At 42.2% G+C, this 15,629-nt stretch overlaps 1 protein-coding gene across 1 annotated transcript in view; it reads left to right on the plus strand.

Annotated features, from left to right (window-relative positions):
* The window catches only part of SHCBP1 (SHC binding and spindle associated 1), a gene marked incomplete at its 3' end in the record, with an annotated part of 25,902 nt that overhangs the window by 9,700 nt on the left and 573 nt on the right, over positions 1-15,629 (plus strand). Inside the window, exons 4-8 of the mRNA XM_008055022.2 lie at positions 2,275-2,483; positions 8,129-8,221; positions 10,337-10,570; positions 10,655-10,823; positions 11,791-11,911. Of these exons, the coding sequence (XP_008053213.1) occupies positions 2,275-2,483; positions 8,129-8,221; positions 10,337-10,570; positions 10,655-10,823; positions 11,791-11,911 (826 nt within the window). The remainder of the gene's footprint in view (positions 1-2,274; positions 2,484-8,128; positions 8,222-10,336; positions 10,571-10,654; positions 10,824-11,790; positions 11,912-15,629) is intronic.

Below are 15,629 nucleotides of genomic sequence, written 5' to 3' on the forward strand. Positions count from 1 at the left end.
CTTTTTTTTTTTTTTTTTTTATTTATTTATTGTAGTGACGGGGTCTCACCAAGTTACCCAGGCTGGTTTCAAACCCCTAAGCTTAGGCAGTCCTCTCGCCTCGGCCTCCCAAAGTGCTGGGATTATAGGCTTGAGCCACTGCACCTGGCCTTGTTCTGCAAATTTTAAAGGCAACTAAGGAAGAGCTATGGGGGAAATTAAATTAGTTTAAGTTTCAGTGTCCTTTGACAAGGGGAACTGAATTATAAACCTATGAAGTGGAAGAGGTATTTGATATCATTTACAAAATAAGGAGGCCTAATTATGAAATCAGTCGTTTCAATTGCCTTTTTTTTTTGAGTTGGAGTCTCACTCTCCCAGGCTGGAGTGCAGTGGCATGTTCATGGCCACCTTAGCCTCCACCTGCCGGACTCAGGTGATCCTTCTGCCTCAGACTTCCAAGTAGCTGGAACTACAGGCGTGGGCCACCACTCCTGGCTAATTGTTTAATTTATTGTAGAGATGAGGTCTTGCCATTTTGCCCAGCCTGGTCTCAGACCTGTGGACTCAGGCAGTCTTCTCACCTCCACCTCCCAAAGTGCTGGGATTACAGGCGTGAGCCACTGTGCCTGCCCCATAGAGGCATTTTAAAACTAACCCATTTTTTGCCTTGCAAATTTGTAGGAATGTGGTTAATCTCTTGACAAGGTGCCGCATTGCAGAAATTTGCACTCTAATTATATGTGTGAGTTTTTCTCAGTGCTTGTTAACTGGACCACAAAAAGCCCTGTTAAACTAATATGTTAAACCAGACGGGGTGAAGACAAGTTGTTGGTCCAGCTCCTTTAGAAAATTATATCATAGGACTGGGTGAAGTGGCTCGTGCACTTTGGGAGGCCAAAGTAGGAGAATTGCTTGAGGCAAGGAGTTTGAGTCCCCATCTCTACAAAAAAAAAAAAGTAAATAACATCACATACTGCAGTGATTATGTATGAGGCAGTGGGTAGCAGCTGTTTCTTATGAATGTTTAAGTTTTGCATTATGCTAATATCTTTGAAATTGAAGGCTTTTAAATTTGATTATGATAGTACTCGTTCTATCTAATGTCAAAGTCATTCTTTTAAAAGAGAAATGTGTCATTTCTCTACTTAACTCCTGATGCATTGCATTTACCACGAGTCTAGAGTTGGCTTTATGGCTTCTTGTTATGCTAGAGAACATGTAAAATCCAAGCTCCTAATGCCTTTTATGTCCTGGTCTTCTTGCCTCTGTCTCCCAGCTCATCTCTTGCTGCTCCACCGTCCCCCCTACTCCCTATTTCCTCCCTTTGGTTCCAGGAAGAAACACTGCCTTTCTTCATCAGCTGCCAAGCTTGTCTCTGCCATGGGCTATTTTGTACCTTCCCTGCTCTTCATTAGGGTGCTTCCTTTTTCACCCTGTCGCCCAGGCTGGAGTGCAGTGGCATGCTCACAGTCGCTGCATCCTCGACCTACTGGCTTAGGGTGATCCTTCAGCTTCAACCTTCCAAGTAGCTGGAACTACAGGCATGCACCACCATGCCCAGCTAATTTTTTGATTTATTGTAGAGATGAGGTCTTGCCAAGTTGCCCACGCTGGTCTCAAACCTGTGGACTCAGGAAGTCCTCTTACCTATGCCCCCCAAAGTGCTGGGATTATAGGCGTGAACCACTGCGCCCGGCTTCTTTTTTTTTTTTTGAGTTAGAGTTTCACTTTGTTGCCCAGGCTGGAGTGTAGTGGCACACTCGTGGCCACCCCAGTGTCGACCTGCTGGGCTCAGATGATCCTTCCGCCTCAGCCTTCCAAGTAGCTGGAACTACAGGCATGCGCTAGCATGCACGGATAATTTTTTTATTTATTGTAGAGACGAGGTCTCACCAAGTTGCCCGGGCTGGTCTCGAATCCGTGGGCTCAGGCAATGCACTCACCTGAGGAGTGCTGGGATTACAGGCTGAGCCACCGAGCCCAGCCCATAAGGCTGCTTCCTTTTCATCCTTCTCAGCTCAGCTCAGAGGTGACTTCCCCAGCCATCCCAGCAAATCCAGGTCACTACCTCTGCTGGTTATTCTATGTCTCTTTACAACCTTGTTCATTTAGCCCTTTTATTACATTGTAAGCTCCCTGAAGGTAAGATCCAGGCCTGTCTTGTTTATATTATGGAAGAAGGCTTCCCACCCTCATTACATACTTTAAAACAATTCAGGCTGTCAGTAGTGTTTTATATGTGTAACTTGATTTTGATTTCCATGTGTTAAGTTACATTATTTTACATTTCAGGTCACAGATGTGGACTTTTCAGCCTTGAAGGCAGTGGTGAGGCTTGCTGAACCATACCTCTGTGAACCTCAAGTAAGCACTTTTACCTTGGAATGTATGAAAGAGCTCTTGGATCTGAAGGAACATCAGTTGCCCCTGCAGGAGTTGTGGGTAGTATTTGATGATTCTGGAGTATTTGACCAGACAGCACTTGCAATTGAACATGTCAGGTAGGAAGAGAAGTTGATAAAAATAATCTTGTGGCCAGAAAGTTTGGATGAAATGAAGTAATTCTGGTCTGTGTTAGATTTAGATTTAAAACTCCAACTGTTAACTTGGTCACTGAAATATTTTAAAAATATTTAAGGATAGGAGTTGTTTTTTTTTTTGAATCAGAATCTCACTGGATTCTCAGGCTGGAGTACAGTGGGATGCTCACGGCCACCACAGCCTCCACCTGCTGGGCTCAGGTGATCTTTCTGCCTCAGCCTTCTAAGTGGCTGGTACCACAGGCATGTGCCATCATTCGTAGCTAATTTATTTTATATTTTGTAGAGAAGAGGTCTCACCATGTTGCTCAGGCTGGTCTCGAACCCCTGAGCTCAGGCAATCTTCTTGCCTCCTGCCTCCCAAAGTGCTGGGATTACAGGCGTGAGACATCGTGCCCAGTGGAGAATATTTTTTAAAATTAAAAACGTTTTAAATAAATGTTTTATTTATTTATTTTTATTTTACTTTTTTTTTTTTGAATCAGAGTCTCACTCTGTTACTCAGGCTGGAGTGCAGTAGCATGATCACAGCCACTGTAGCCTCAACTTGCTAGGCTCAGATGATCCTTCAGCCTCAGCCTTCCAAGTAGCTAGAACTACAGGTGTGTGCCACCATGCCCAGCTAATTTTTAAAATTATTATAGAGATGAGTTCTCGCAATGTTGCTCAGGCTGGTCTCAAACCCATGGGCTCAGGCAATCCTTTCATTTCCACCTAAGTGCTGGGATTACAGGTGTTAGCCACAGTGCAAGGCTAAAAAAATGTTTTAAATCATTTTGTGATAATTTCAAACTTATAGGAAAGTTGAAAGCAGTAGTATAGTACAAAGAATTCCAGTTTTTCCTTTGCCCAGATTCCCCAAATGTTCACAAAAGATAGAGGATTCTTAATTTTGTTTGTGTATGTTTATAAACTACCCTAAATGTTGTGGCTACTAAGGTTTATGGTTGATATATTTGGCAATGAGGCCAGAAAGAAAGAGGAAAGGAAAGAAAATGAATATTATATACCATAATGTATACACTGATGAGACTAATACACATTTTTTTTCAAGGATGTGACTTGTCAAAAAAAAGGTGTTTTTTTTTGGGAGGCTAAGGTGAGAGGATTGCCTAAGCTCAGGTTTGAGACCAGCCTGGGCAACTTGGTTAGACCTCATCGCTACAATAAAAAAAACCAGGTGTGGTAGCATGTGCCAGTAGTTCCATCTACTTGGAAGACTGAGATGGAAGGATAACCTGAGCCCGGAGGTCGATGCTGCGGTGGCCTTTAGCATGCCACTGCACTCCAGCCTGGGTGACGGAGTGAGACTCCAACTCAGAAAAAAAAATAAAAAGGCTGGATGAGGTGGCTCACACCTATAATCTCAGCACTTTGGGGGACCTGAGGTGAGGATTTCCTGAGCTCACGGGTTTGAGACCAGCCTGGGCAACTTTGTGAGACCTCATCTCTACAATAAATAAAAAACTAGCCAAGTGTGGTGGCATATGCCTGTAGTTTCAGCTACTTGGAAGGCTGAGGTGGAAGGATCCCCTGAGCCCAGTGGGTCGAGGCTGCGGTGGCCTTAAGCATGCCACTGCGCTCCAACCTGGGTGACAGAGTGAGACTCCAACTCAAAACAAAACAAAACAAAATTTATATTCCTCTAGGAACTAGAAGACTGGATAATGTAAGGATAAGAATGTTGCTTGGTATTTTGTAGTTTAAAAAGTACTTTCTAGCCAGGTACTGTGGCTCACACCTGTAATTCTAAAACTTTTCGAGGATAAGGTGGGAGGATTGCTTGAGCCCAGGAATTTGAGACCAGCCTAGACAACATAGCGAGATCTCTTCTCTGCAAAAAAAAAATAATAATAATTAGCCAGAAATAGCTGTGGGTGCCTGCAGTCCCAGCTACTCCAGATGCTGAGATGGAAGGATTGCCTGAGCTCAGGAGGTGGAGGCTGCAGTGAATGACGATCATGCTACTGTCCTCCAGCCTGGGTGACGGAGTGAGATCCCACCTCAAAAATTTAAGAAAGAACTTTACAGTTGGAATCTTACTCTGTCAACCAGGCTGGAGGGCAGTGGCATGTTCCTGGCCACTGCAGCCTTGAATTGCTGGGCTCAGACGATCCTTCTGCCTCAGCCTTCCAAGTAGCTGGAACTACAGGCACGCACCACCATGCCTGGAATTTTTTGATTTATTGTAGAGATGAAGTCTCGTCAAGTTGCCCAGGCTGGTCTCGAACCTGTGGGCTCAGGCAATCCTCTCACCTTGGCCTCCCACAGTGCTGGGATTATAGGCATGAGCCACCGCGCCTGACCTTACAGTTTCTGTTCTATTAGTGAGCTAACCTGGTTTTGCTGAACTTAATTTGAATACTCTAAAGAAGCAGAATGTAGCTGGGTGCAGTGGCTCACGCCTGTAATCCCAGCACTTTGGGAGGTGGAGGCGAGAGGATTGCCTGAGCTGTGGGGTTTGAGATAAAACTGACCACCATGGTGAGACCTCATCTCTACAATAAATCATAAAATTTGCCAGGCATGGTGGCACATGCTTGTGTTTCCAGCTACTTGAAAGTCTGAGGTGGAAGCATTGCCTGAGCCCAGCAGGTCGAGGCTGCAGTGGCTGTGAGAGTGCCACTGCACTCCAGCCTGTGTAACAGAGTAAGACTCTAACTCAAAAAAAAAAAAAAAAAAAAGAAGCATAATGTTTTAGGCTCTGCTTCCAATATCTCATAGACAATTTTAATTGCGTGCAAGGACATTTAACCCTGGATGTTCAGTATTATGCCAAGCACTATAAATCTAAAGAACTCGCTTCTGTTCAGAACTAAAATAACTCCTGTGTGTTTCTCTCATTTTAAAAGTCTGCCAGTTGAAGCATTTGAAGGTAAAGGGATAACTGATGAGTTTACGAAATAAGGAATTAGGGTGCTTATCTCTCTCTATGGGGATAGAAATTGGTAGAATGACAAGTATCTGGAACTGGGAATGTTATTTGAAGGGGAGCCTTTGTTGTTTTTTTTTGAGTTGGTGTCTAGGCGAGAGGCCTAGGCGAGAGGATTGCCTGAGCCCAGGGGTTTGAGACTAGCCTGGGTAAATTGGCAAGACCTTGTCTTTACAATAAAAAAAAAAAAAAAAAAAAAAAAAAGCCGGGCGTTGTAGTGCTCGCCTGTAGTTCCTAGTTCCAGCTACTTGGAAGGCTGAGGTGGAAGGATCGCTGGAGCCCAGCAGGTCGAGGCTACAGTGGCTGGGAGACTGCACTCCAGTCTGGGTGACTGAGTGAGACTCCAACTCAAACAAACAAAAAACAAACAAAAAAGAAAGTGGTTGTGAAGTTGATGTCCAAGGGCTCTAAGGCAGAGAAGTGCATTAGAGTCAGAGTGTGAATCCATTGTGATACTTTTATTTATTTATTTATTTATTTATTTTTGAGTTGGAGTCTCACTGTTGCCCAGACTGGGGTGCAGTAGCCACTCCCAGCCACCGCAGCCTCGACCCGCTGGGCTCCAGTGATCCTTCCGCCTCAGCCTTCCAAGTAGCTGGAACTACAGGTGCGCGCTACCACGCCTGGCTGATTTTTTTGATTTATTGTAGAGATGAGGTCTCGCCTGCCCAGGCGGGTCTCGAACCCGCGGGCTCAGGCAATTTACTCACCTCAGCCTCCCAAAGGCGCGGGATTACAGGCTGAGCCACCGAGCCCAGCTCATTGTTATACTTTTAAGCTCAGAGCTTTATTCTGAGGGTCACAGGAAGGTATTTTTTTATTGAGTAGAGGCATGCTTAGGTTCTTTTTTTTTTTTTAAGATAGGCTCTAGTGGGTAAAGACTGAGAGCCCAATTTAAAGGAATTAAGAAGTGACTTCGTTTTCAGTACCATTTCCTTTTCACAGCAGAACTTCTTGAAAGAGTTATAGACATACAGTCACAGTCTGCTTCCTGGCATCCCAGCAGCATTTCTACCCTGCCTTCACCACTGAAACTGCTCAAGGTCACCAATGACTTCCATGTTCTCATATCCAGCCAATGCTTTCCTGATCTCATCCTGCCTTTGGTCTTATCTTGCTTGACTTCTTGACCAAATCCTAGGTATTTGATCATTTCCATCTTTTTTTTTAATTTGAGTTGGAGTCTCACTCTGTCGCTCAAACTGGAGTGCAGTGGCTGCTCCCGGCCACCGCAGCCTCTCCTGCTGGGCTTCAGCTATCCTTCCGCCTCAGCCTTCCAAGTAGCTGGAACTACAGGCGTGCGCTACCATGCCCGGCTAATTTTTTGATTTATTGTAGAGATGAGGTCTCGCCAAGTTGCCCAGGTGGGTCTTGAACCCGTGGGCCATTTTCATATTTTAAATTAAGTAATTAATTAATTCTAAAAATCCAAAGTTGTTTTTATATTCCCATCTTAATACAGCCTCCTCTTGGCTTCTAGGACCCACCACGGTTCAGTTGGTGTCTCACTGGCTTGCTTTCTCCGTCATCTTGGCCAGCTCTTCATCTCATCCTCAAACTTTAGAATGTTGGAGTATCCAGAAATCAGTATCTACTTTTCCTTCTCTAATCAACCTTGGAAGCATATTAGAATCACCTGTGGATTTTCTTTATAGAAGTATTCCACAGTGGGCGTGATGGCTCATATAATCCCAGCACACTGGGAGGCTGAGGTGAGAGGATTGACTGAGCCCACGGGTTCAAGACCAGCTTGGGCAACTTGGCAAGACCTCGTGTCTACAATAAATCAAGAAAAATTAGCTGAAAATGAGGGCTCATGCCTGTAGTTCCAGCTACTTGGAAGGCTATGGTGGAGGGATCACCTGAGCCCAGCAATTGGAGACTGCGGTGGCTATGAGCGTGCCACTGCACTCTAGCCTGGGTGACAGAGTGAGACTCTGACTCAAAAAAAAACAAAAAACAAAAATTCCAACTGATACATGAGGAAAGAATGATAGAATGTCAATATTTTGTAACCACTAATGAAATAAAGGTTCTAGTCAGTGATCATGAATGACTGCTAAAACTATGAGGTGAAAAACCGATAGGGAACTTTTTAGTGGGTAGATTAGGCTGACAGCACCTGAATCTGTTGATCAATCTTAACTTCACAAAAAGAGATGGCCAGGCATAACAGTAAGTCCTTACTTAATGTTGTCCACTGGTTCTTGGAAACTTTGACTTTATACGAAATGATGTTAACAAAACCAATTTTACTGAGGCTATTTGATATAAACAAAAGTTAAAGTTTCTCGTTGGGTGTGGTGGCTCACACCTGGAATCCCAGCACTTTGGGAGGCAGAGGCAAGAGGGCCTGAGCCCAGGGGCAACTTGGTGAGACCTTGTCTCTACAGTAAATCAAAAAATTGGCATCACTCTTTTCTGTCTTGACAGATGGCACAACCATACATCCAGCTACCAGTGGTCAATAAATAGTTCTTCTGATAAAAAGAATGCTTTTCTAGCTAATCCAGAAAAGATCTCTTGTATGACTCATGATTATCAACCATAATAAATATACAATATTCTCTAAAATATGAGAACTGTTTCCATTTATTCTTTAGCTCTCACCCCTCTAACAGTCTAACATTTTGAGCCAATGATTGAGTTTGAATGATACTAAGTCCTTTTTCAGATTTTTGTACCAAAACATTTGGAGGAGTTGGGATGAAGAAGAGGAAGATGAATATGATTATTTTGTCAGATGTGTTGAACCTCGATTGAGATTGTAAGTATTACCTTGTACATGTTGGAAAAATATTCATAGTTTAATTTTACCTATGTGAGATACATATAAATTCATATATATGTGTGTGTGTGCCTATACAATAAATAAATAAATAAATATTTGCTTTACTCTAAGTTTCTGTGATAACATATACTAGGCTAAACTAACAGACTTATCTCAGTATACTCTAGATAACAGACTTATCTTTTCACCTCTAGCCTTAAATCTTATTTGACAAATAGGTGAAAATACCAGATAGTTACTATTGGTGGTCAATAAACATTTCCAAAATATACATTTTTCTAATTTATCATCTTTTGTCAGGGGAAAACCCTTCTATACAAAAGTACCAAAATTAACCATGCAACCCAAATACAAGTAGTTGTTCTAAAGGCCTTTGTCTTTCCACTAGTTGGGACCCTAAGACTAGTGGTTTTTTTTCCCCTATATTCATGAGCATCTGTATTTTTAAAAGCTCCCTAGGTGATTTTAATATTTAACCAGAATTGAGAAGGTCTGACCTAAGGCATAGCTAGTCAATATACTTTTAACTAAGAACTAACGCACTTACTTTAAAACTATAGGTAATGACAATAATATTGTACTGTATTTTCAAATCCATTAATTTATATTCATTAACTTGATTGTACTTTCGTAAACTATTGCATCTGGAAATACTTTTTGTTCATTTTTATACTTAGGGAAGTATATAAATTATTAAAGTACTAGTAAGGTTGTCTGGTACAAGCTTATTTTGTTTTGATCACTCTTAAATTTAGAAATGACAGTTTTATTCCCCCCCCCCAGACTCTCAGAGGCTTATTTTTCGTAGTTCTCTAACAATCTTTTGAAGTTCTCTAACAATCAGCATAATTTCGTGGCACAGTGCTTTTTTTTTTGAGTCGGGGTTTCACCCTGTCACCCAGGCAGTGGCACAATCACAGCTCACTGCATCCTTGACTTCCTGGACTCAGGTGATCCTTCTACCGAGTAGCTGGGACTATAGGTACACACCACTATGCATGGCTAACTTTTAAATTTTTTGTAAAGATGAGGTCTCACTGTGTTGCCCAGGATGTACTTCTCCCACCTTGGCCTCTCAAAGTGTTAGGATTACAGACGTGAGCCACCACGCCTGGCCCTTAGTGCTTTAGATGCAAGGAAGTACTAGATTACTTGAATCATTTAAAATTTTTGATTCTATAAATATGGTAATTTTTTTTTTTTTAAAAAAACTTAAGCTGGGTACAGTGGCTCATGCCTGTAATCCCAGCACTTTGAGAGGTGCAGGCGGGAGAATTGCCTGAGCCCATGGGTTCGAGACCAGCCTGGGCAACTTGACGAGACCTTGTCTTTACAGTAAATCAAAAAATTAGCCAGGCATGGTAGTGCACACCTGTAGTTCCAGCTACTTAGAAGGCTGAGGCGGAAGGATCACCTGAGCCCAATGATTCGAGGCTGTGGTGGCCGTGAGCGTGCCACTGTACTTCAGCCTTGGCAAAAACAGTGAGACACCGACTCAAAGAAAAAAAAAATTTACCATTTTTTTCAGGGATCTGAATGTCACAAACTATTTCTAGTTGTCCTGGCTAGTCTTGAACTGGTGAGCTCAGGCAATCCTCTCACCTCAGTCTCCCAAAGTGCTGGGATTATAGGGGTGAGCCACTGTGTGTGGCCAAAATATGGTAATCTTAAACATTTGAAGCAATTTGAGATGCTTCCCTTCCTATTTCCACTCCCAAATTATCCCCTGCCACCCATTTCTTATGATTTTGAATCTAGTATATGAGAAAAAGTAATTTCTTAAGAGATAATGATTATAAATTATGCAACATGAATTTATAGTGTTTCTAAACCACAAATGCCTGAATCTAAGAATAGTAACCAAATTCTAAAGAAAAATGAGTGACCTTAGTGATGTGATCCTTTAAACTTTCAACATCTTCCACTTATAGTAGGGTGTTATTCAGAAAGACTTTAACATGCACCTGAGTTATATACTATACAACACTTTTCTTACTGGGTCTTTGAGGATTAAACGGGCTGTCTTAATGATAGGAAAATGTGCCTAAATGGACTTCAAGCAATGAATTTGAATATCCTTTAAACTTTCAGACATTATGATATCCTTGAAGACCGAGTTCCTTCAGGACTTATTGTTGACTACCGCAATCTGTTGTCTCAATGTGAGGAGAGTTACAGAAAATTTTTAAATCTGAGAAGCAGTTTGTCAAATTGTAGCTCTGATTCTGAGCAGGAAAATATCTCCATGGTGGAAGGGTTGAAATTGTATTCGGAGATTGAACAGTTGAAACAAAAGCTAAAACTCATTGAGAATCCTTTGTTGAGGTATGTGTCTTTGTTATTCTTATCTATTTAGCATCTTATTAGCTCTCGTACTGAGAACTGACAGGTCTGTTTGATTTCTATAAGGTACGTGTTTGGTTATCAGAAGAATTCTAATATCCAAGCAAAGGGCATCCGTCCAAGTGGTCAGAAGGTTACCCATGTAGTCTCCTCCACCATGATGACTGGTCTACTGCGGTCCCTGCTCACTGACAGGCTTTGCCAGAAGCCTTGTGAAGAAGAAATAGAAATTCAGGTAAACGGAGAGTTTCTTGCTCCAGGTGGCTTTCTTTTTCTTCTTCTTTAGATTCAGCCCAGGTTTTCTGTGTTTTTGTTTTGCTTTGTTTTCTTTTCTTTTTGTTTTTGTTTTTTTGTGTGTGTGTTGGGAGTCTTATTCTGTCACCTAGGCTGGGGTACAATGGCACGCTCATGGCCACTGCAGCCTCGACCTGCTGGGCTCAGATTATCCTTCAGCCTCTGCCTTCCAAATAGCTGGAACTACAGGCATGCGCTACCACACCTGGCTAATTTTTTTTTTTAGTTGTGGAGATGAGGTCTCACCAAGTTGCCCAGGCTGGTCTCGAACCGTGGGCTCAGGCAATCCTCTCACTTTAGCCTATCAAAGTGCTGGGATTATAGGTATGATTCACCACACCAGACTATTTTTTTTTAAGTCAGAGTCTCACTCTGTCACTCAGACTGGAGTGCAATGGCACGCTCACGGCCACCGCAGCCTTGACCTGCTGGGCTCAGGTGATCCTTCCACCTCAGCCTTCCAAGTAGCTGGAACCACGGGTTTGTGCTACCACACCCAGCTAATTTTTGATTTATTGTAGAGACGAGGTCTCACCAAGTTGCTCAGCTGATCTCGAGCTCCTGGTCTCAGGCAATCCTCTCTCCTCTGCCTCCCAAAATGTTGGGATTACAGGCGTGAGCCACCGTGCTTGGCCTCATCCCAGGTTTTCATGAGTTCTACAAAGTGTTTACAGGAACATCCTAGGGACTGTTTTCAGTGATTTGGGGCATGGTGAGAGCCCTGCCTTTCATTAGCAGAAGTCACTTGCCAAGCATGCACTGGGCTTAGTGTAGTATCAAAGAAGATACTTCAATATGCAGTTTGGGCTCTGTTTTCAGAATAAGGCATGAAGGCAACTGGAACAATACTCAAGTTGCTTTTAGTGGGGAGGGTGTATATTTGCAAATATATTGTTGTTGTTTTCTAGTTCCATAGTGATCCATTGTCTGCTATAAATGCCTGCTATGAAGGCGACACTGTTATTGTTTGTCCTGGCCATTATGTGGTACATGGCACATTCTCCATAGCTGACTCCATTGAGTTGGAAGGTGAGTATGGAAGGGCAGACAAGCAAACTGTCATGCATGATATGTTTAAGTAAATAGGAAATCACTAATCCTGTTGAAGCTTCAAGAATTCTGTGATTTCAAATCATTTGATTTCTAATTGGTTGCCTTGAAACATTAAGGATATTCAAAGTTTAAAGGAGATTGACCCAGTGTTTGAGTAAGTTGAAGTGTGGTTTTTTTAAGCAGTATGTGTTGAGAAGATGTTTGAAGGCTTATATAGAAAAAAGATCATCAGGAAGTAGCATCTTTTCCAAATTGTAAGTGGTTTATGGAAAAGAAATCTAATTTCTACAATTAATTTTTAATCTTATTTTAGTTTTAGTTTTTTTTATTTTTTTGAGTAGGAGTTTCACTCTGTTGCCCAGGCTAGAGTGCAGTGGCACGCTCACGGCCATTTCAGCCGTGACCTGCTGGGCTCAGGCGATCCTTCCACCTCAGCCTTCTAAGTAGCTAGAACTATAGATGTGCAATACCACGCCTGGGTAATTTTTCTTGATTTATTGTAGAGACGAGGTCTCAGCAAGTTTCCCAGACTGGTCTTGAACCACTGGGCTCAGGCATTCCTCTCACCTCTGCCTCCCAAATTGCTGGGTGGGATTATAGGCATGAGCCACCACATCAGCCTTAATTTTATTTTTAGAGACAGATCTCACTCTGTCACCCAGGCTGGAGTGTGGTGGCATGATCATAGCTCACTGCTTGACATCCTGGGCTCAAGCATCCTCCCACTTCAGCCTCTAGGGTAACTGGGACTACAGGAATACAACACCATACCAGGCTAATTTCTACAATTAAAGAAAAAAAATTAGCCAGGTGCAGTGGCTCACGCCTATAGTCCCAGCACTTTGGGAGGCAGAGGCGAGAGGATTGCTTGAGCCCATGGGTTCGAGATCAGCCTGGGCAACTTGTCGAGGCCTCATCTCTACAATAAATCAATAAAAATTAGCTGGGCATGGTGGTGCACGCCTGTCGTTCCAGCTACTTGGAAGGTTGAGGCAGGATCATCTGAGCCTAGCAGGTCGAGGCTGCAGTGGTCATGAGCGTGCCACTGCACTCCAGCCTGGGTGACAGAGTGAGACTTACTCAAAAAACAAAAACAAAATTTTCTCAGCAATATTTTAAAAAATTATAGTATTTAAAAAATTTGTTGCTTGCTTTTATAGATGTTGTGGCTATCTTAGTACATGTTTTTATTGTTAAAATACAGTTTATTTTTGTGAAAGTTAGAATAAAGGGCCTTTAAATGGATGCCAGAAAGTTATTTTGCCTCTTTAAAAGCTTGCTTTTACCACTTTACCAAAGTATACTTTTGAAAACATTAATGCTGAATGATTCTGTGTAACATAACTTTTTAGCAATTATAATCTTATTGTTTATTTAGAGTAATTCCTAAAATTAGGCTACTTCATAATTGTTCAACTTGGTTCTGTGTATTTAGAAACACCTGTCAACTATTTACCACAACAGCTTTAGTTAGCAATGAAGCTTGTAATGCAAAAAGTCATATATCATTTTGGGACTTGTGCAGCTATTCACAAACTGCTTAAGCTGTGCTCTTTATCTTATCACAACTTCCTTTATTTTTGAATCGGAGTCTCATTCTGTCTCCCAGACTGGAGTGCAGTGGCACACTCACAGCCACCACAGCCTCAACCTGCTGGGCTCAGGTGATCCTTCTGCTTCAGCCTTCTAAGCAGCTGGAACTATAGGCATGCACCACCACGCCTGGCTAGCTTTTTGGTTTATTGTACAGACAAGGTCTTACCATGTTGCCCAGGTTGGTCTCGAACCTGTGGGCTCAGGCAATTCTCTCACCTCAACCTCCCAAAATGCTTGGATTATAGGTGTGAGTCACCGTGCCCAGCCAAAAATGACTTTAAATTTACTAATAGAGGGCACTTCTGAGAACTGGGGAATCAGATGTATCTCTAGTGTGAATATATGGAGTATTTGCTCATGAGTAAGATTAGTGTTTATCTGATAGTGATCTATATCTAACACATAAAAAGATATATATTGAGGACTTACTATGTATAGAGTACTAGCAGTACTTACAGAAGGGACTTTCTTGTTTAGAAAATCCTTAGGTGACGGTTTTGTGTTTAAATGGATAGGAGTATATAAGTTGTGTAAAAATCTCAATTTTTTCCTCACTATACAATTCTTATTATATTTTAATTTTTCTGATAAAAAGGTGGTTATTGTAGAAAATATGCAAAGTATAGGCAGACATACAAAGAATTAGAAATAAAATTACTTCAGTCATCCATAGTCCACCCCTGGTAGCCTTCCAGTGCACAGAGTTCTCGTGCATTCATTCTTCCATGCCCCTGAAGCCTCGTCTGTACTCTTTTTTTTTTCTTGAGTTGGAGTCTCACTCTGTTACCTTGACTGGAGTGCAGTGGCACGCTTAAGGCCACCGCAGCCTCGACCTGCTGGGCTCAGAAGATCCTTCCACCTCAGCTTTCCACGTAGCTGATACTATAGGCTCGTGCTACCATGCCTGGCTGATTTTTTGATTTATTGTAGAGATGAGGTCTTGCCATGTTGACCAGGCTGGTTTTGAATCCTTGGGTTTAGGGAATCCTCTTGCCTCTGCCTCCCAAAGTGCTGGGATTACGGATGTGAGCCACCACACCTGGCCTGTCTGTACTCTTTAAATATAGATAAGTTCAATGTCTTTGCTTGTTTAATGCAGTTACTGCTTTCACTTACTTAAAGAAAGACTCATCTTTAGACAATGAAAGTTATTTCTTATGTATAGCTTTGTCTATGTGGTTCTGTTTTACAAGGAAAGTCAAGTGAGTGCTTTAGTTTTTGATAACTCCAATTTTTTGTAAACCCACTCAGCTTGGCTGCATTATTGGTTTAAGATTTATAGAGATTATCTTATTGCTTGTTTCTTTTTGACTTACTGCAGAGACGAGGTCTTGCCTTGTTGCCCAGGCTGGTCTTGAATTCCTGAGTTCAGGCAATCCTTTCCCCTTAGCCTTGCAAAGTAAAGTGCTGGTATTACAGACATTAGCCACTGTCCCAGCCTTCAATGGTTTTTCTTGGTTAATGAGGTAGACTGTTTTTTCCAATAACAAAAACTATTTTGAGTCAGTTTATCAGATTTTAAGTCAATCTCCTTATTTTTTGTTTGTTTGTTTTGAGTTGGAGTCTCATTCTGGACTCAGACAATCCTCCAAGTAGCTGGAACTACAGGCATGTGTCACCACACCTGACTAGTTTTTTGATTTACTGTAGAGATGAATTTTCACCAAGTTGTCCAGGTTGGTCTTGAACCCGTGGGCTGAGGCAATCCTCTCACTTCAACCTCCCAAAGTGCTGGGATTATAGATGTGAGGCACCGTGCCCGACAGTCTGTTTAAAAGAATATTAAAATTAGATAATCTTGAGAACTGCTTAGGTTTATTCAAATTTAATTTATATTAGAATCATAGAATCTTAGAGTTAAAAAAAACTTTTTTTTTTTTGAGTTGGAGTCTCACTCCGTCGCCCAGACTGGTATGCAGTGGCATGCTCCCAGCCACCGCAGCCTCGACACACTGGGCTCTGGCGATCCTTCTGCCTCAGCCTTCCGAGTAGCCGGAATTACAGACGCGCACTACCACGCCCGGCTAATTTTTTGATTTTTATTGTAGAGATGAGGTCTCGCCTGGCCAGGCGGGTCTCGAACCCGTGGGCTCAGGCA

Source organism: Carlito syrichta, unplaced genomic scaffold (genome assembly GCF_000164805.1).
Source record: "Carlito syrichta isolate Samal-C Ts95f unplaced genomic scaffold, Tarsius_syrichta-2.0.1 Scaffold301634, whole genome shotgun sequence".
NCBI classification, from domain to species: domain Eukaryota; kingdom Metazoa; phylum Chordata; class Mammalia; order Primates; family Tarsiidae; genus Carlito; species Carlito syrichta.